The 20,758-nt window shown below is 56.7% G+C and overlaps 1 protein-coding gene across 2 annotated transcripts; it reads right to left on the bottom strand.

The window, feature by feature from the left end:
- Positions 1-8,735: 8,735 nt before the first annotated feature.
- INSYN1 (inhibitory synaptic factor 1) lies at positions 8,736-20,500 on the bottom strand. 2 transcript variants are annotated; one of them, XM_047864617.1, is made up of 3 exons: positions 19,798-20,500; positions 18,651-19,374; positions 8,736-9,470 (listed from the first exon to the last, which is right to left on the bottom strand). In XM_047864617.1, exons 2-3 carry the CDS (start codon positions 18,804-18,806, stop codon positions 8,748-8,750), a joined length of 879 nt encoding a protein of 292 aa, XP_047720573.1. In that variant the 5' UTR covers positions 18,807-19,374; positions 19,798-20,500; the 3' UTR covers positions 8,736-8,747. The 2 variants fall into 2 exon arrangements, with proteins under 2 accessions (XP_047720573.1, XP_047720574.1); XM_047864618.1 differs by lacking the exon at positions 19,798-20,500 and having other exon boundaries at positions 8,736-9,300; positions 9,396-9,470; positions 18,651-18,715.
- Between the last annotated feature and the right edge of the window lie 258 nt (positions 20,501-20,758).

Below are 20,758 nucleotides of genomic sequence, written 5' to 3'. Positions count from 1 at the left end.
CTGGCCTCTGATCATAGACTAAACCTTACCTTTACACTAGACTGAGTCCTATCCTTGGCCTCTTCCTGAGCCCTAACTCCGAGTGTAGACTAAGCCTGTCCAGCCGCTGAGTCCTTATCTCGTCCAATTATCCTAGGCATGCCACTGGTCACTGGGGCACTCCGATGAGAGGACGGTTCATTCAATACAGATGTTCTCTATTGCTGTGTCCGTGGCCTCAAGCTCACGTCTTTAAAAAGTGGAGAAGTGTCAGCTTCCTCATGCAGGATGACTGGACAATGCTCGCTTTGTACCTGATGGACCGAGGAGGAAAAGGAGCAGAAAGGGGTGGGGGAAGAGAGCAAAGTGAGTTTTAAGAACACTAAGCTGCTTTTTCCATAAGGAAGGAAGCTCTCATTACAAACCCGTAGCTCCCTGATAACCGGGAAGGGGTGGGGGTGGGGGAGCACAGAGGGACGACCTGGAGTGGGTGTCCTCTGCTGGGCCTCTCGGAGAGAGCTCAGACCCCAGGCCCTGCCACAGCCACACCCAGGTGGGGTCTTAGTGAGAAGCGGTCTGAGGAGACCAGGTAAGCAGGGCAAGCCCAGCCCAGCCCAGCCCTCACTGGTGCCCACCGGCGAGGCACAGAGGGGGCAGGAAGCTGCAAGTCAGAGTAGGGCAGCTTTGCAACTGGTGCTCCAAGTGGATTGATGGAACAGCTACAAGACCTATTCGATTTGAAGATTCCTTTATTAAGAAGTATGAAATCGGGGCGCCCGGGGGGCTCAGTCGGTTGTGTGCCCTATTCTTGATTTTGGCTCAGCTAATGATCTCAGTGTTCGGGAGATCGAGCCCCTTGTTGGACAGTACGGGCCTGTGTGGGATTTTGTTTCACCTTCTCTCTCTGCCTTTCCCTGTGTGTGCTCTCTCTCGCTCTAAGTAAATAAATAAACACTAAAAAAAAAAAAAAAAAAAAAAAAAAGGAACTGAGGGCAGGTGGGAGCAGCAGGGTTATCAGACTTGCATACCTAAAGGGACCAAGGCAAATGACTAAGGGCCTCCAGGGGAGGTAGCCCGGAGGTGGGGTTCTGTGGGGACTGGTGAGCGCCCGTCCCACCTGGAGGGGGTCCTGGCCACTCCGTTTCTGCTGTTTCCATGTGGGATACCAGCCCAATATTGTCAGATCTTTTTTTTTTTTTAACACTTATTTATTTTTGAGACAGAGAGAGCATGAACAGGGGAGGGTCAGAGAAAGAGGGAGACACAGAATCTGAAACAGGCTCCAGGCTCCGAGCTGTCAGCACAGAGCCCGACGCGGGGCTCGAACCCACAGACCGCGAGATCATGACCCGAGCCGAAGTCGGACGCTCAACCGACTGAGCCACCCAGATGCCCCATGTCAGATCTTTTTTTAAGGCAATTTTTTAATAGCAAAGTTGAGGGGATTTTTCTCCCCCAAAAAACTGAAATCTGATTTTTATGTAAAATCCACTTAAAACAAAACAAAACGTGTGGGGAGCAAAACAGGTGTGCAGGCCACCAATGTGCAACCTCTGCATGAGAGGAAGAGAAATGCCCAGGAAAATTGGCTGGAGGCGGGGATCTCTGGGCTAGAGAAGTTCTCAGAGTGCTCCCTCTGGAGCAGGAGGACCTCTTGCAGCTTCCCTGATCAGCTCCCCGCCAAAGCCTGAGCCCAAGAAACCCTTCTATGAGGAAGCCAGAGGGAAGGGCCTGAACGGGGCTTTCCTTTTGAGAAAGGTAGGAACCCATTTGCTGAGTGGGCAAGAATGTATTCTGTGGCTAGGGCTCACCCTGAAAGACTCCTCCTCTTGCCTACACCAGATTTGGGGTGAAGTCAATGCTGAGAGGCATCATGCCTCATTCTTGGGCACTGGGGGCACTGCAGTGAACTGCTTGGGGAAGGACTATCAGGCTGGGTACCCCTGGGCCTTGTCCTAAAGCCGCCTTCTCACCAGGCAGATCTCTCAGCTCATGCTCCTGGCTCCTCTCCTAGACACCTCCTGTCCCCCCCACCCCCCCTCCTGCACCCTGCCCCATGCCTCTGGGATCACAGGCTGTACCCAAACATCTTCGCCTGGGACTCATCCTCTCTTGTCTCTTGGTAACTCTCTACTGTCACCCTGGGTCTCTGGGGCAAATACACCTACTCCCAACATTGTCCCCGGAGGGAGTGGTCAGTCTTGGGGGCCAAGCGGTGGGGGGATGGTACTATGAGCAGAATGCTATCTGTGAGCAGGTGCCAGAGTTCTGTCCTGTCCCTTGCACTCCCGGGCCACCAGTGAACTTCTTCCCTTCGCTACGTCTCCAAAGTAGACATAGCGTTACAACCTCCTTGGGAACCCTTCCCACAATCAGTATACTGCTTGGATCAGGGAAAATTCTCCATCCCTACAGAAGTCTCCTAGGAAGGCCCTACTGCTGACCATAGAGAATCCCCACAAAAATCAGGGTCCCCAGGCCTTTTCCCACTGTTCCTCTACACGCTGTGGCCTGTAGTGATCCCTGCCCTGTGTTGCCTTCTTGAGGGTGGAGGATAGGTGGGGCAGAGTAAACAGAGTAAACGAGTAGGTGGGCTGGTTCCTGGAGACTGGAGTTCCGTGGCACTTCTAAGATGGCAGGTGACAGGAAGCGTGCCCTGCTGGGTCCCACCACCGTGTGGTTGCCCATGGCGGGGAGCTCCTGCCCTCTGCCCGTTCCAGCAGTGATAGGAGAGAGAGCAGCCTGAATGGGGAACTGAGAGCCTCAGGCAGGTGTGTGAGCTTGAGTGTTCCTGGCAGGGAGTCAGATCCGGTCAGGCTTGGTGCCTGGGCGTGGACAGCATTGGCCTGAGGTCACCCACCTCTGTCTCCTTGGTTGGCATGGCTGGGGACAGGTAAAGCGGGAGAGGTAGGTGTTGACAGCGGCTGTGTTCCTCTGTGTAGTTGGCTTTCAGGGCAGGCAGGTGGGCAGAGTCAGGTCTCATCAGGATCTCGGCTAGTTCATGTAGAAGGGAGCAAATGTGGCCCCAGTGTCCCAACCCCTGTCCTGATGGGAGAGGAAGGTTTAATGAAAATGCACTGCAGGAGGGATGTTTAACCTGTTAAGGCACAATGACTTTCAAGGGCTTTAGCATATCTATTTTACTCACCAATGCGCTAATCATGCGCTGTTCTTATCTGTGCATTAAAGTGGGTCCCTATCACGATAGCCTCTACTGGGTAATGCATTACCCAGCTCTCTTAAATCTATTCTCCCAGTCTCAGACTAGACGGGAAAGCCGGATTCCTTATCCCACAGTCCAGAGGATGCAGTGGCTCTGAGCAGATGCTCCCATCTTTCTGAAATGGTGCCAGGGCTGGTACCCTGTGCTGTAGCGAGGCCTCTTTCTGCTGTCCACTGAATGACCGCCCAGCCATCTTTGCAAAGTTCCCCGGCCCCAAATGCCCCTTGCCCCCTCTTCCAGCTGCCCAAGTTCTACTCCATTGCAAATGCATTCCAAGTCCCTCCTCCTCCCAGAAGCCTTTCCTACATACTCCAGCCCCTAACAAATGCCAGTTCAGCCCAGACCAGAAAGGGCTGAGGGTCTCGTCTTCCAGGCTCTGCTAGAGAGATGAGAAGAGGAAAGGTTACTCTGGACCTGGGGCTGTTTTCTGCTGGGGCAGTGCCCCAGACCCACAGGGGAGTGGTGGTAGGTTCTAGGAGTCCTTCCTCCTGCTCCCTGAAGCCTGAGGGGGCTGAGCGGAAGGAGGCGGGGCCTGAGCTCTGGTGAGCACTGGTGAGTTTGCCGGGGGTGGGGTGGGGGTGGGGAATCTGTGCTCTGGCAATGTCTCAACCTGCAGGGGTTCCAGGCCCCCCCCCCGAAGCACAGGGGAAGTGTGAAGTCTCCATCCACATCTCGTTTCTGTACTTAGGAGCTGGTTATCTGGGACAGGATACTATACCTCTCTGGGTCTCAGTTTTCTCATTTGTAAACTGGTGATAGTTCCAGTTACCTGGAGGGGCGTTGTCAATGGAGCAGGGGAGATCATTTACGGTGTTTAGCACACCACGTGGTAGATACTCTGTGAACAGTAGCTCTTATATCGTGCAAATAATACTAGCCACGTCAAATCCCCGGCTCCACCAATTTTTGACCGTGCAACTCGGAACACGTTCCTTGTTCATTCATCAGCACCCTCACCTATAAAATGAAGATTGCGTTTCGTTCATTTATTCGATAAATAATGATGGAGCAACTTATTATGTGCTGGGCATTACTAAACCTGTCATTTACCGTTAGTTCAAAGAGGCGGCATAGTGCCTGGCGTATACGAGGTAGTCAATAACCGTCAGTTTTCTTACACAAGTCACAGCTGGACAATGGGAGAGGGAGGGGTTGGCAGGGAGGAAGGGAACTCAGGAGGGGGAGGCGGGTAAGGCTGGGGCTGCCTTGAAATCCCAGCTTCCTCCCCACCATTTCCCCCTCTATCAACTTGGCTTCGCTCTGCCTCCAAGGGTGGGGGGTGGCTCTGAATCGTTTTCTGTCCTTTCTGCCCGTGGTCCCATCAGATCACTTGTGCAGACTAGATCATCTGTCCATTGCCTTTAAAATGGAGACAGTGGTGCCTCTTGATTCTCAGACACCGGGGACCCTGCCATGTGCCCACCTCCTTAAGAGCGGTCTCCTCATCAAGCTGTTCTCCTGCCTCAGCACCTGGCTCCTCTCCCGGGGACCAGAGTCTGGACCCAGTGTCGCCTCTGGATTCTCAGCACGGAAATTTCCCTCCCTTCCTTTTTGACTTTGTCCAGTCCCCAGCCATACCAGACCAGATCCTCACAGGGGAGCTGGGTGTGACCGTGCATAAGCAGCGTGAGACCTGACACACACGAGGTCTACAATAAAAGTTGATTGAACGAAGCCACAATGGATGCCCCCTCTGCAAATGGGGCTCATTCACTCAATGAACAAACATTTATCGGACTCATAATCCATTGGGTGCCAAGCTCTGTCAAGGGCCACGGCATTTGCTCAACAATCGCCAAGCTCTCTGAAGACTGGATGTTGTGCACAGGTTTCCTGCTCTCAACACCTCCCCATCCCCACCGGGCCACCTGACTCTCAGACCCCTGGCCCCTCCCTCACCCTCAGAGACGAGACCATGGCTCCACCACTGATTTTGGCTGCAGCAGATGTTTGAGTGCCAGCTCATTGAATTTGGGGTCAAATCCTGGTGCCATGACTCACCCCGTGCCCTTCGGCGAGTTAGCTTCTCAGAGCCTCATTGTCCTCACCTGGAAAACAGGCATGACTAAAATTGCTGATCTCGTATTTGCTGTGGGGAATAAATGAGAGGAGGCGTATGCTTAGGACACTGCCCGGTGCATAGTACATGCTCAGTGAACGTGAGCGGTTTATTACGTTATGACCTCTCTCTGCCACAAGTGCCCACCCCCCTCCCCCTCTGCCCCAGCAAGGTTCAGCACAAGCCTGAGCAAGCAGTAGCTGGTTAGTGAAATGATTTTCTGGAAACAGGAGGATCTGATAGACAGGGTGGGTGAGGATACCCAGGACCTGGCAGAGGTTTGGAGGTGGGGGTGAAGGGCAGTGGGGGGCTGTCCGTGGAGGCGCGGGCAGGTCTGGAGGAAGGTCTCAGGGATGACTGTGTCTGCCTGAGGGACAGGGAGCTCACTACTCAGCAGTGGTGCATTCCATGGCTCAACAGCTCTGATGGCCCCAGCTCCTTCCCTGCGTGGCCACACTCTGTGTTTCAGGTCATAAGCAAGCCACGGGCATCCCACGCCACTGTCAGGGAGGCCCACACTGGGTGTGGTGTAATTATGAGAGGAGTCCATTACTTTTTTGGTCCAGAACTTATACCCATTTCCCTCTTCCAGGATCCCCTGGCCCCTTTGGCTCATTTGAGGCAAGTACCCAAGTGGTGGACCAGGGAACAACCGACAGATGTCAGCCATGACCACATGTGATCACAGAGCCAGAGTGGGTGTGGGGGGGCGGTGCTGCCGGGAGAGGACAGACCCTTACCCAGGGCTCTCTCAGAGATCTCTGGCTCTGGGCCTCAGTTTCTTCCTCAGTGAAATGGGGACCATTCTGTAGGTTTCTTTCCCCTGACTGTTGTAAAGATGAGAGGCTGTAAGTCTAGAAACAATCTTGCCATTGGAGAGGCAGGACAAGTCTAGGAGGTAGAAATGGATGTCTTCCCTCTTAAATACAGAGAACTTACCGAAGGTTGCTGGCGGGGTGTTGGGTGGGGGGACGGGCCAAAGGGGCGTGGGGCACTCAGGAGGGCACTGGTTGGGATGAGCACTGGGTGTTATATGGAAGCGATGAGCCACTAAACCCTATTCCTGAAATCATTACTACACTATATGTTAACAAACTTGGATTTAAACTAAAAAAAAAAAAATTCTGCCGTGATAAATATGTTCACTACCTTGGTTATGGTAATGGGTCCACGGGTGTGTACGTACATTCAAATTCATCCAATTGTACACGTTAAGGATATATAGCTATGGTACCTCAAAAAAGCTGATAAATTACACCTCAATAAAGTTGGTTTCATATATATATAAAAAAAGAAGTGAATGTCTCCCCTCAGAGCTAGGGGTGCCGGGCACTCCCTCACTGCCCCCTCCTCCTGGTCACATAGGGCAGAACCCAGCGGGCCCCTTCCTCGGGGCAGCCCCTGGCATTCGTGCTCCCAGCCACGTCCTATCACCGCACTGCCGGAGACAGACCCCTGGCTCTCAGGCCTGGCCCGGGGCAGACATAGCACGGCCCACCTTATCCCCAGATTTCCACCCTGGAGGCCGCACCGTGGCTAGCTCTTTAGGACTCTGACCTCAGTCCACGATCCCCACACTACAGCCCACACATCCTCGACCCGGCCCGTATCAGGATGGGCCGTCCAGATAGCATCCCTGGCCTCCGCTCCAGGTGGCCTGAACAATCTCTCTGTCTCCCCTCGGGCAGAGACAATGGTATTACCCGGCTGCTGGTCAGGCCCTCCTAGGTACCCCTGTGAGGAGCACAGGCCCTTCCAATGGGTCCCGGTGGGCTGTAAATCCGCTTTAATGGAAATGTGCAGCAGACCGCCCCCCCCCCCCCAACGAGGACTGATGTCCTTACAGTGACGCCCCCGACACCTCCCTGTTCTGAGCGCACGGTGGTGTATCGTGCTGATGTGGAGGACGAAGCAGAGCAGTGACCCACGGACAGCTCCCGTGACTGTGACTTCTTTCCCACACCCCCCTCAAAGCTCCTCATCCTTGAAAAACGCTGGAATCCAGGTTGGGGTCACACTGACCACAGTGCCTATCCAGGGCCACGGCGCTTCCCAAGGACTTTCACGTTTCCCATCTTGTTGAGGCCCCACAGCAGCCGGTGAGGTAGGTGAAGATTATTAGGCCCATTTTGTAGATGAGGTAGAGAGGCTCAGAGAGGCAAATGGGCTCGCCCAAGGTCACACGGCTGCTAGATAGCAAAGCCAGGTATAGCCTGGGAACCACACGCTCATGGGAGGCAGGGCAGCACGGGCCCTGTGACCTCGGGCCAGTGACTTAACATCCCTGAACCTCAGCCTTTTCATCTGAAAAATGGGGCTAAGGAACAGTTCCTATCACATGAGGTTGTTGCGAAGATTACATGAGATAATACTATAAAACATACTTAGCATAGGAGTGGCCCAGAGGCCTGAGCAATGATTATGATTATGATCTCCAGGATATCCAGATGCTGTGCCTGGGTCGGCCCCCCACCCCAAATGAAGCCTTGTTACCTGCAGGCTCCCATCTTGTCTCTGTTGGTGTCATTCAAGACCTGCGAGGGTGGGTTCGGGGTCCTTGTGTGAGGAAGCAGGGGCAGAGTAAGGCCATGGGATTCCTCTCTGGGTCTGCCTGCCTAGAGAAGGAGCTCAGGAGCCTGCCTTTAGCCCTTTCACAGCCCCACAGTGGCCGCTGGCTGCCCTCTCACGTGGACCTCAGTTTCTGCACAGGGCCAACTCTGGGGCTGGCTGGCTTTGCCCTAGAGGACAAAGCTGAGGATAGGAGTTGGAAGGATGGGGGTGGTCTAGTCTCTCCAAACCCCTTCCGAATCTAGTCTGGTCCTCTAGGGTCTGGGGAAACCCAGCTTCCCAGCAGGGAGGCCTGCCCCATGGGAATAGCTTGCTCCTTCTCTTCGTCCTCCACATCAGCACGATCGGGGTCCTGGGGAACCCTGAGTTGGAAGGGGAGTGGGGTGGGGTTGTGTATCTCCCCAGGTAAGTCTGCCTTTGGGAAGGAGAGGCACAAGCCTCGGAGTGGAAAGTATGGGGGGAGGTGTGTGTGTGGAGTGATGCCACCCCGAGGCCCTCCATCCTGCAGTCAGACCTACGGTTAGCCCTTGGCCTTGGACACTGCTCCTTGTGAGCCTGCCACCTGTCGATGGATCCCCTCTGGGACAGGGCCCAGGCCAGCAGCCAGACTCCACCACCGTGCTCGGGGGCCTGGAAGAGGAGTCCCACCTAATTTACATGCTTTTGGACGCCCCTTTCGGGAGCCCTGCCATGAGAAGGAAGGGAGGGTGGTTCCGGCCGCACCTCCTGGGACCTAGATGGTGAGTAGGCATCTTTGTGTCTAAGATGAGCTCCGTGAAAGCTCTGGGGCCTTCGGGGTTGGATCCTTAGCATTTTAAAATTTTATTATGACTGCGTTTGTTTAAATATATATATATGTATATATATATATATTTATAGCTCTATGTGCCCACTGCCCCCCAGCCCCCTCCCCAGCCCCTAGTTTTTCCCCTTGGCTTTCTGTCTGGCAGCCGTGTAGGGCAGCAACGTCTGCGTGCTTTTGTCTGACACTGTTTGGGTGCTGCTGTTCCTTGTGACCCTTCGGGTCTGCTCAGGGGCCAAGGTGGGGCCTGAGCGGCGGCTGGTCACTGGAGAGCGTCTTGGCTTGTAGGGAGCCGGGGAGGGCTTGAGGGGGCCCACGTGGGCCTCTGTACGGGGAGGCTCTGGGGACAGGCCCACCTCCTCCTCTGCCACCTCCTCCTCACCGTCCCCTTCCTCATCGTCACAGCACAGAGCGTGGTAGAGTACTTTGTCGCTGAACCGCACCCTCTCCCGTGTGCCTGGGGTCCGCTGGGGCAGCTGGCCCTTTGTGGGGCCAGCGCTGAAGGCCTCCTCACTGGAGGAGTCCGGGGTCTCCACTCGTGGCCCATTGGGGATGGGCACGCCACCATTCATGAGCCGGTAGTCGGGGCCAGCCCCTGGCCGGGTCGACTCTGGGCCGTCCACGGAGTCCGAGGGGGTAGATACATCCAGGAAGGAGCAGAACTCCCAGCTGTCCGAAAGGATGTCAGCTGTCATGAAGTCTAGGTGACCCAGGTCGAAGGGGCCGCCCACGCCCGCCTTGTCACTACTGGAGGTGCTGCTCACAGTGGCCGTGGTCCAGTCGTCTGGCTCCAGTTCAAAGTCGAAGTCTGAGGTTAGCTTATCGATCTGGCTCACCACCTGGCCACGGAAGGAGAGATGAGTGAGGGGGGCCTAGCATCATGTGGGTGTGAGCGTGCCCCTGTCCCACCCTGCTAGATGCCTGGCTGATGACCCCAGAGGATGGTGACTGGGCTTGAGGTCACAGGTTCGTTTGCCCCAGTGAGGGCCCACGTTGGACGAGGGTGAGGAGAGCCTGTCTGGGCCATTCTCCTATTTTCTAGTCCTCAGTCCCTCCTTCCAGACCCACACCCCATCCACGCACACACCCCTCTCCCCCCAAGCCAGCTGCTGTTCTGGTGCTCAGAGTTCCATCTTCCTTTGATTGAGAGGCGGCCATTTACAGAAGCTGACACTCCAGCCAGGCCACACGGTGGAGAGATGAGCAGACCACATGATGGATGAGTTGGAGAGGAAATGATACGGGGTGACCACGAGGAAGACTCTGCCCAGGTTTTCCAAAGCATCCTGGACCAGCCTGTGCCGCTGGTCAGTGACTGTCCCCCATGAGTCTCCATCACCATACCCCCACGTACCCCGGAGCCTCCTCCTTCCTTCCCTTTCCTGCCCCCTGATGAGTGGAGATCAACCCTGGCTCGTTGGGGAAGGAATAAGAAAACCCTTCATCCTGGGTCCAGGACCGCTCATCACATGCACTCGGGGGGTGGGGGGCAGCTCGGTCACAGAGACCACCGACCCCACCCATCCCACATGAAGCAGCACCCTGCCTCTATAGAGGTGCCTTGTCTCAGGACTCCTCGCCTAGACCCTGTCAGTGCAGAAATCAGGGATGAAGACAGTGAAGGGGGAAAAGGGAGACCCCATCAGAGAGGGTCCAGAATGGGCAGATTAAGAGAAGGGGGAAACGATTCAGACCAAAAACAAAAACAGCAAAACAACAACAACAGCAAAGCAGAGGGACCAAGAGACCCAAGGACAAAACATACACAGTGCGTCCTCAAGCTCCTGGTGCCTCTCTGGTGTTCTTTCCCTGGGGTCAGAGCAGTGAGGTAATGAATTAACTAAGGAAGCCCCTAGTCCAACAAACTTGTATGAGGATGACTGCTGTCCAGTGATGTGCTAGGTGTCTGGTGAGGGGTGGGGGTGGGGGATGCCCCCAAATGCAAGACAAAAGCAAGGGCATAAGCAGTGGGCCAGGAGGTGTATGGGTCAGTGAGAAGTTTACTTGGTTAGGAGTCAGAGGGTCCTACGTGGGTGACCTGATCAGTCATTTTCCCTCTGAGGTCTCAGTTTCTTGATCTGTAAATGGGGAGGTTGGGTGAATGGTTTATTTCCAAGGTTCCTTCCATCTCGGAGATTCTACGACTCTGGGTTTACAGGGATGACTGGGAAGCTGTTTTGGGGTGTCCATGCCTAGGGGTACCCACTCCCCATGGCCCCAGGCCCCAGGGGGTGGTGGGATCATTTGGCTGGCGCCTGCAGAACTGGGGGAGTCAAGACACTTGGGTTCTAGATTCAGCTTAGACATTGCTCTGTGTGTCCTTGGGTAAGTCACACAACCTCTCTGGATCTCAAACCTCACTTGCCACCATTTGAATACAATGACTCCAGGGCTGCCATCCTCACCAGGGCCCTCATCGAGGAATGGTGAGAAGGGAAGTAAAGGGGCTCTGTGGGGCACTGGTGATAAAAGTGACATCATCTCCCATCTCTGAGCACCAACTAAGCGTTAGGCTTTCCACCCATGAGATCATCGCCTCCTGAGCTTCCAGAAATTGCACCCGAGGCACCAGTAACAGGGGGGAGCCGAGATTGCCACCCTCTCCTGCCGCTCCCCTGCAAGACTGCTCACCACCGTGAGGTGCTACTGTGATGTCTGGGCTTGGGCAAGAAATGTGGAGAGGGCCCCACCCTCCAATCCGGCAATCCCTTCTTGTGTCCCCCACCCCCGAGTGACTCCCCCTACCTCAGAGAAGCTCATCTTCCCCAGAAGCCCCTGTTCAACCCAAGCCCCACCTGAGGGGTGGGAGTCCTGGCCCAGAGCAGGGGCTCTCAAACCGGAGTGGGTTGATGCACACCGGAGTTTCTGATTCAGTAGGACCCGGGTGGGGTTTGAGAAGGTGCACATCCAACACGCTTCTGGGTGTCGCTGATCCAGGGGCATACTTTGAGAACCACTGGACTAGGGGTCTGGGGATTTAGGCTGGTAAAGACATAGCACCTCGGAGCATTGCCAGTCTCAGGGGAGGCCCTGAGTGTCTGGGGGCAAATTAGGTTCTCCTGATCAAGTTCAGCCTGAGACTTCTGCTGTGGAAGCATGGGGACACAGCTAATAGAAATGTCATTAAATGACTGGGTGTGACCACACAGGGTTGGCTGAGGCCAGGCCAAGCCCAGAAGCTGGGCTCCTAATGCCCATGAGGAAGACCCAGGGTGCACAGGGCAGGGGCCCTAAAGCTGTCAGGCTTGGACATACTCCTTTCCACCCAAGAACTTCTGGCTGGCCACCTGCTCAGGCAGCCTTCACATTCAGGCCCTTCCCCTTCTCCATTAGAACGCCCTTCTCTGGTTCCATCCTGGGGTGTGGAGGGACAGGACAGAGGGAGGCTTGGGTTCAAATCCCAAGTCGGCCACATCTTGGCTAAGGAACTTGAAGCAGGTGATTTTCTCTCCCCATGTCTGTTTCCTCCTCTACAAAAATGGGACGGACAATCCTCTCCTCACCAAGGTGATGGGGGTTTAATAGAACGTGATTTAAACTGTAGAATCAGCACAGCCAAGCACTTACGAACCTGGACTCTGGAGTCAGACCTAGCTAGGTGCAACCACCGAGTGGCTGTGTGACCTTGGCCAAATGACCCGGTGTCTCTGTGCCTGTGTCGTCATAAAAGGGAATTCTAGTAGTACCTACTTGACAGGGCTGTTGGGAGTAGTTAATGACATGATGCCCAGAAAGCAGGCAGGACAACAAAGACTATCAATCTCCACTGTGCACCAGTGGGTGAAAAGGTAGAACCAGGCCCCTGGCACCAGGCCCAAGAGCTGATGGGAGTCACTTCTTCACCCACAGAATGGCACTCTGATGGGGACATTTCCAATGCTCGTGGCAGAATAATGGGACCTATTGGGTATTCCGAACCCCAGCACATGGGTGGCACCTATGTTCCCTGCTCTGTCTCCGGACAGAGCAGGAGCAGAAGAGGGTCTAGATGCCAAACGGTAATGAAACTCAAAGGCAAAGCTGGCCCAGACCACTAGGGACAGGCACACCCACTTGATGAATGACATGAGTGAGGACCAGAAGAGGAATGATGGGCCAAGGGTACCCAGCCTGTATGCAGGGCCTGGGTCAGTCCACAAACCCCACCACCTGTCCCTATACCTCCTTTCGTGGGGCCAGTGGGGCGGGCAGAGGACAGGCAGGCCCCACGTTACCTGCCCCTCTGCTTCGGATGCCTTGAAATCTGTGATTTCTCTCTGAGATTTAATAATCATTTTGCCTACATGTAATTCAGGATTGTCTTGGAGGACAGGGAAATAATTATATATACAGAAGGAAAGAGATGGGGAGAGAGCAAACGGAGAGAGAAATGACAGCATAAAAATCACAGAATCCTAGAGCCTCAAAGCCAGAGGACTGGAGTCGCTGTCGGCTTCACCCCTCTCACTGTGCTTGCTGAGGGGGAGACTGAGGGCCAGAAACTGGAAGGAGCAGAGCTGAGACCACAAGTCAGAAGTCCTGACTGCTGGGTCTGGCACCTTAAGAACAAGAATTAGCTGGTCTGGAGCGGGCAAGAAGGAGCACTAGAAAGGCAGGGCTGAGTGCCGTGACAGACCCCGTCCCAAGGGCGCCCCCAACCTCTGTCCTGCTCATAGCCTCAGCAACCTCACCTGAACAGCCGCACCCATCTGCCGGCAGCTTCCTGCCCAGCTCCTGCTGCGCGCTGCATTCAGGGCATCTCAGAATCAGCCAACAGGACCGCGTCACCCCTCTGCTTCCAGCACCGCCCTGCTCCCCAAACCCCCGAGTGTCTCAAACACAAACCCCACAACTCTGGCCACAGGGACTTTTCTCTCCAGCAGGCAGCCACCGCCCTGCCAGGCGGGCCTCCCCAGCTCTACCCACTCCACCGAGCCCACTTCGGCCTCTGGGCCTCACCTGGAATGCTCCCTCTTTTTCTATTCACCCCATCTCACTTCCATCAGGAGTTGTCCCTGATCCTCCGTGGGGAACAGGTTCCCTAGGATAGGCTCTCAAGGCACTCCGCACCTTTCCTTAAAATATTTTCCAATATTTATCACTGCTGCAATTGCATATACATGTATGTTACAGGATTGATGTCTTCCCACTAGACAGTAAGCCCCATGAGGGGTGGGACTGGGAGCATCTTGCCCGCCATGGCACCCCTAGCTTGGCACAGGGGTTGGCACACTCCTCACAAATACAGCCATGGGATGAGTGGATGAGTTGAGACAGGAAGCTGATAAAAACCGTTGGGGCTGCTTTTCTGAGAAGGAGTTGCATGGTCCTATCTTGCCCGCCCCAGCCCTCTCTCCAGCCCCGGCTGAGCCCCCTCTCCAAGGAAAGCACATCTGTGTTCCTTAAGGCCCCAGAGCCAGGACCGAGGACCCAGGAGTCCCAGAACCAGCATCTCCCTCACCTCTGGCCCCTTCCCCTCACTCAACAAGCTGCTACCTCCTCCCCTCCCACCCAGCTCCCTAGGCAGCTGGTTACATAACTGGGGATCTGCATTATTTATGACCACTGATTATTTTTTAATTCTGTGATTATGTTATTTATTGTCTTCGGGGGGGGGGGGGCTGTGGAGTAGGGGGTGGGGAGAGTTGACTGTGATTCATGACTCTCATCCTGCAATTTGGCCTAATTGGCCAGGGAGCTTTGTGAATCTGTCCAAAGGAGGAGAACGCAAAGGGAAAGAGGGAGGAAAGGAAGGTGAGGGAAAAAAAAAAAATAAGAAGAAAAAAATCCGCACAATTCTTGCTGAGCTGCGGGTGATGGCGCTGACCCACTTTGGCACAGCTCCGTGGTCCCCAGCCTCTCCTGCCCCAGCTGCTTCTTGGCTGGGCCACATTCATCTCATGAAAGCCCTTGGCTTTCCATGCCACGTCATACGCAGCACCTTGCTGATGGGACTGCACGGCTGCCACTGGGCCTGTTCCCCATGCAAATCAGGTGGGGGGACCCTCCGCTGCCACGCCAGGTGGGCCACTGTGCTAAGTTAGGTCCCACCCAAGAGTCAGTGACGACATGACAGTCACCAGCGGCGAACTCGAGGATCACTTTTGAGCCCCCATGCTGAGTGACATCGTGGGGAGGAGGGGGAGGAGGAGGCCAAGTACCTGGTTAAGATACACTCACCATCTAAGGGGCCAAGGATGAGGGCCCTTCCCCCTGCCCTTGGGGTCCCCCAGCTGGTGAGGAACAGGGAGCCCAATGGGGAGGCAGATCCCCACCCAGAAACACAAGCAGAAGCTTCCTGGAGACGGTGGGGGATTCTCACTGAGGATTAATCTGAATTTCATACCAAGGCCTTTAAGGCTCTGTGTGATCTAGCTCCCAGCTCTCTCTTTGACCTTTCCTCCTGCTTTTCTCCTCCTGGTTCACTCCACTCCAGCCGCCCTGGCTTCCTTGCTGATTCCCAACATGCCGAGCTCACTTCCACACTTCCTTCTCAGGACCTTTGCACTGGCTGCTCCCACTGCCCGGAAGGCTCTTCTCTCAGATACCCATTTGTCTTGTACCTTCCTCCCCTTTGGGTCTCTGTTCAAAAGGCATCTTATTGGAGACCCCTCCCCCCCATCACCATCGCTCTCTACCTCTTTCCATGCTGGAAGAGGGCGACACTGCCGTACGGCCGAAGATACTGAAGGGTGCCAGCCAGGAGGCCAGGGTCCTGGCTCTGACCACTCTGATCATGGCTAAGAAGCTGATGTGACTCCAAAAGAACGAGGCCATCCATGGAGTAAGAAGCCGGCCGGTGCAAGAATATCTCCTTAATAATCTCTAAAAGATGTGGAGCCAGTTTGGTGTCCCTCATGGTGCATGTAATTTATACATGGTATCACATTTAATTCTTACAACAACCCTGGGGCAGGTGGGCAGGCATAAGATTCAGTATCCCCATTTGCCAGAAAACAGAAGCCCAGAAAGGTGAAGTAACTTTCCAAAGCTCACACAGCTAGGAAGGGGGTGGAGCTTGGATTTGAACCCGAGACGTCTGGCTGTAGAGCCCATGCTCTTGGCCTTAAGGCTGTGCTGCATCTCTATCTAAGTTGAGATTCGCAGAAATTTAAGGAGTTTGGAGAGCCTGCTGGGATTGGCCTGGCGTCCTGGAGTACTGGGGAGCCTAGGAGGGATGAGGGCTAATTAATGATTGACAGTCACATCCCTCTGGAACACAACTTCAGCTTTCAACGCACGTTTACATTCTTCACCTTACTTAGTCCATGAGGGTACTTTCCTCACCCATGGGACAGAACTTGCTCCCTATCACCTGGGGAGCCAGTGACAGAGCTGCAGCAGGGGTTTGGGAGGGTGAGGGAGGTATGGGAGAGGGAACTCCAAAACCTTTAGGGGTGTGAGAGTTAGCGCCCCGCCCCCCCACCTTGCCACGTGCCAAGCCTCCGATAAACCCTTGCAAGACCACTCTGAGATGTGAATGATCAGCATCCCCATTTCAGAGATGAGTAGACTGAGGCTCAGGGGCCTCAGGAGGAAGTGCTTTAGGGTCTCCCATCTCTCTCTGTGAGTTTCAGGCTTTGTGCTCAAGAGGATGAGGAGGGTTTGCCTTGATCAGTGGTATGTGCTCTCCTGATGACAACCCAGCTGATGAGCGCTGACCCGGTGGTATCTGGGGAAGGGGGTATAATGAGGGAAGAAGTGCCTGCCACCCTCTAGACCTTGGGTCTACCCATGCCCCTGATGGAAAAACGCCACACAAAGGGACTGAGAAGAGCCAGGTAGATCCAGTTTTATAAGCCCCCTTTCAGGATCAAGAGCCAAGATTGCAGGTTCTAGGGAACAGAGGGCTGCAACCCTTTACCCCAAACTAATGCCTGGCACCCCCACCGGGTAACCCCATTCCTGATAAACCCCATCCCACAGGAAGTCAGTTATGGTGTCTCCTCTTCTGCCTGGGCCTCCCAGAGCCTTCCCTGCTTTCCCCAACACTTGTTTCTGCCCATCTCCCCATGTCCAGACCCTGCCTGGGGGATGGGGGAGCTCTGAGGCCTGCCCCCCTCCCAGCTGGGTGCCATTGGCAGCGGGCAGGCTGTGGCATACGGGGTAGACGCTGGTTGCCGTAGCAACCTGCCAAAGTCTTGGGTGGAGGCACATGGCCTACAGGGTGTGTAGGGGGAGGGAACTCATCTCTCTCTGTCCTGGCTCAGGCCTCTGGGCTGCACGGCCTGTGACCCTGAAGCTCTGCTGTGCAGGACATGGGGCTGGGTCTATATATGCTGAGAAGGGAGAGAGGGAACATGTAACAGATCTGCAGATAAATCCTAGTGCTTCTGATCTCCCTGCCTCATCCTCGAAAGGGCATCCCCTCAGAGCATCACAGCGCGAGCAGAAGGTGTCATCTCTAGAAGGCCCCTGTCAAAATGCAAAAAGGTCACCCACTAGTCCCCCTGCTCCAGCCTCAGAATAGGCCACGGGAACCTGAGTTCTGGGCTTACTTCTGCCACTGGTAGGCTCTGTGACTTTGGATAAGCCCCCAGCCCTCTCTGGGCCTCAGTTTCTTCAAACAGAAAATGGACAGGGCTGGTATGGGTGATCTGTGAGATGTCTTTAAGCTCCGGGTGACTATGCTTGGGGAGACAGGAGAGGCAGATCTCAGAAGATGCTCAGTTGAGAGTAGGCTCCGGGCCATAGGACTCCCAGGCTTAGAGTCCATCCTGGCTCTTTTCTGGGTGGGCCTACTGGGGCACAGGTCCCATGCCCCTGCCCAAGACTGAGACTCTGGACGGTTCCCATGGCCCTGACGGACCCACAGGAGCATCTGGAAAAGATGGGGTAGAGACGGATGAAGGGGAGTTGTAGTCCTTTGGACCAACGAGTTTGGGGGTTGCTCAGGGGCATCTGGTCTTCGACCACAATGCTGATTCTGGGCTGAGGGGACTGCCCTGCCTCACCTCAGTTCTTGTTCCAGCCTCTCCACAACCCCTCTGCTTGGGACACAGCTCCCTTCAAACATGCCCTGCTCCTTGGCTCTCCAGGCCGGAGTGGGGACCCACCATCACCCCACCTCCCTCCTCAGTCCTCCAGGAGCCTCTCTGCACAGCTGGCTGCGGAAAGAATGAACCCATAACTCCCATTCAATCACTCTCTCTGCTGTCTCTGCAGGGGCCCTGGTTACAGGGAGTTGAAATTTGCCTAAAGCCCACCTGGCCGGCTTAATGGCACCCAGTGGGCAAATTCAGGCCAGCGGTCCAGAACGCTGGTCATGCATTTTGGGCTCGAACACAGCCCAAGGGGCAGGGCTGAGGACGTGTGTACCTCATTACCCCAGCGATGTGGGAAGCAGTAATTAAACCGGGCTCCACTTAGACAGAGGGGACACACATCCCGGGATCTCTCAGTGACTTTTCAGCCTTGGCAAAAACATTCACAACTGTGGACGGGGATGCATGCCTCTAGACGAGACTCCTGCCCCTGCCAAGGTACCCAGGAACTCTGGTACCCACTAGTGGCCCCCCAGACACATTCCCACCTCAGGGCAGGGCAGGCCTAGCTGGCTTTAACTTTTTCCCGGGTCAAGGGTTCTGAGTATCTGTGTGATTTCTGGAGAATGCTCAGAGCTTCTCAGTAGGGCCAGCAACACTCTCTCAGAGCCACCTTCTGAGTAGGTCAGAGTCTGCGAGGCAGATGGTGGGGTCAAAAGCCAGCTTGGGCCCCAGAAGAGTGTCTCCCACTAAGAGGCTATGGTAGGATTTAGTCTATATTTGTCACCTTGGCAGCCCGGAGGGCTAACCATAGGCCACGGGCCCACAACACGCTGCCCAAGTCAACTCTGCAACACTGAGGCCCCTCCAGTCCTGGAGTATGGTGAGATTTCTAGCAAAGCAGATTTGGCGAAAGAAGAAGGAAAAGGAAGTCCCCAGCAAAGTGACACAGGTGCACACAGCTGTGAGTACACATACACACTTAAACACGGATGAGCATGTTTTGGTGCCGGGCCCAGGAAAACTGGCCTGGGGTCTGGCCGGCCCCTCACTCACCTCCCTTAGCTCCTTGGCCACCTCCTTGAGCTCCTGCAGGATGCCCTCAAGCTGCCCGATGACCATCTTCATTCGCTGTCGAATCCGCTCCCGCTGGCCACCACTGCTGGGGTCGTCACTGGGCTGCCCGAGGTCCGGGGTGCCCCGAATGTTCATCCTTTACCACGTGGCTGCGGGCCTGCCCATACTCCCCCCAGCCGGGCACACGCTGCGTCTGCCTCCACGGAGCCCCCCTCGGCCAGGCAGAGCTCCACATCTTAACGGCCCCCCAGCCCACCCTGGCCCTGGGTGGCCCTCACCCAGCCCCTGCCCCCTGCCACCCCGCCTCCTCTGCCTCTGGGTGGGGAATGGGACACCCAGAGGAAGACAGAGTCTGACAGAGGGGGTCAAGGTGAGGACACAGGAGAGCAGGGGGAGGGGCCTCGGGTCTCAGGAGTGGCCTCCAGGACTTGAAGTGCCTGAACGTGTGCTGAGCTGATCTCTGGCTGAGCCTGGACACAGAGGCAGGGGGATGACTCTGCAGGGACTAAGGGTAGGAGATGCCCTTGGGATGGGGGAAGGCAGCAGTCATCCCTCACAACTCCTAGGCAGTTGCAAAGCCAGAGGTCTCCTGAGGCAACTGACACCTGCAGAGGGACGGTGGCTGGGGTCTTCCAGATGTGGAGGGGGCTCCAGATGTGGGCAGCTCTGGAAAGGGAGCTGGTCGGAGGAGAAGGGCAGCCCCCTGCAGAGAGAGCAAGCCTGGCGTCAGCCCTCCCAGGCTGCAGCACCAGCCGGCAATGCCGCTACCTCCCTCCTCTCGCCAGCCTGCACCCTTCGTCGCTGGGGAATTTTTTTCTTTGTGGGGAGGGGTGGTGGAGGCAGATGGTCTACAGCATAGCCCCTCCTCTAGAAGGAGAAGGAGCCCCTGCTTTGGAGGCAGAAGTCCTCAGCCTGCGACGGGGCACCCTGCCTCAGCTCCCCCAGCTCCCCCGTGCCTCCACTCCCCCCCCCCCCCCAGCCAGGCCTGGTCCCGCTGGTTTGCCAGAGGGCCTCTCCAGTCCTTGTGTCCTCCCTCCCAGTGCCCCCGGGTGCCCTCACTCGCAGCGGACCCTCCCTTCCCCAGCCCCGCCTTCCCTCAGAACCCCAGCTCCGCTCCCGGACTCACCAAGGGTGGGAGCACCGGCCTTCCTTCCAAGCAGCGTCGGGGGCCAAGCCCCAGGAGGAGGTTGGGGGGCCCCCCCCAAAGGCTCCCTAGGGCGGGCTTCTCTCTCTGGACCCTTCGGCCCCTGGCCTCAGGGAGGTCCTCAGAGCCGCCACGGGAGACATCTGGACGGTGGGAGGGGGCGGGGCCTCCGAGCTCCAAGGGAGGGGGCAGGAAAAATCTCCCCCAACCCCCGCCGGGCTCCGGGTCGGGACCGAGCGAGGGTCCGGTGGGCTTGGGGCTCCGAGGCCACAGGTGACCCGGGCGCAGGGCGACCAAGGCGACGCCGGGCCGGTCCCAGCGCGTGAGCCAAAGTCGGAGGGATCGGAGGGCGCCGGGATCCCCTCAGCCCACGCCCGGCATCCCCCGGGCTCTGCACAGTCCGGGATTCGCTCTGTCCAGTCCAGATCGGCCGGCTCCGGGCTCCGCCGAGGTCTGCCTGCCCTGCCCCGGAGTGAGCGGGCACCGCCGGGCGCCCGGGGCGCGCTCAGCCGGGACCCAGAAGGTCCGCGCTCCGGCACCCGCGGCGCCCGGAGCGGCCGCAACGGTCCGCTCCGCCCGGCCCGGCCCGGCCGCCCGCCCGCCGGGAGCGAGAACGCTCCCACCGCTCTGTCCGCGGTCGGAAAGGTCCGGAAGCCGCCGGGCCCCGGGGGGAGGGGGGAGGGGCGGTGGCGGCCGCGGGGACCGGGTCCCCGCCGGGCCCGGCCGAGAGCGCGCGAGGCAGGGGGCCCGGCCCGGCTGGGTTCGGCGGCCCGGGCGCGGGCGGGAGCGGCGCCGGGCGGAGCAGAGGAGGCGAGGAGAGCGAGAGGAGGAGGCGAGGCGCCGGCGAGGGAGGGGAGGGGAGGGGAGGGGAGGGGAGGGGAGGGGGCGCGCGGCGGGCCCGGCCCGGCAGGGGCGCTCGGGGCTCGCAGCCTCCGCTCGGCTC

The sequence above is a fragment of the Prionailurus viverrinus genome, chromosome B3, assembly GCF_022837055.1.
Source record: "Prionailurus viverrinus isolate Anna chromosome B3, UM_Priviv_1.0, whole genome shotgun sequence".
Lineage (NCBI taxonomy): Eukaryota > Metazoa > Chordata > Mammalia > Carnivora > Felidae > Prionailurus > Prionailurus viverrinus.
This window is presented reverse-complemented; position numbering and strand designations above follow the sequence as displayed.

Coding starts and splice junctions, on each gene's coding strand:
- INSYN1 (XM_047864617.1), bottom strand. CDS start 18,806: ATGAACATTCGGGGCACCCCGGACCTCGGGCAGCCCAGTGACGACCCC. Junction 9,471..18,650: donor TGGCCAAGGAGCTAAGGGAG/GTGAGTGAGGGG, acceptor TTCCGTGGCCAG/GTGGTGAGCCAGATCGATAA.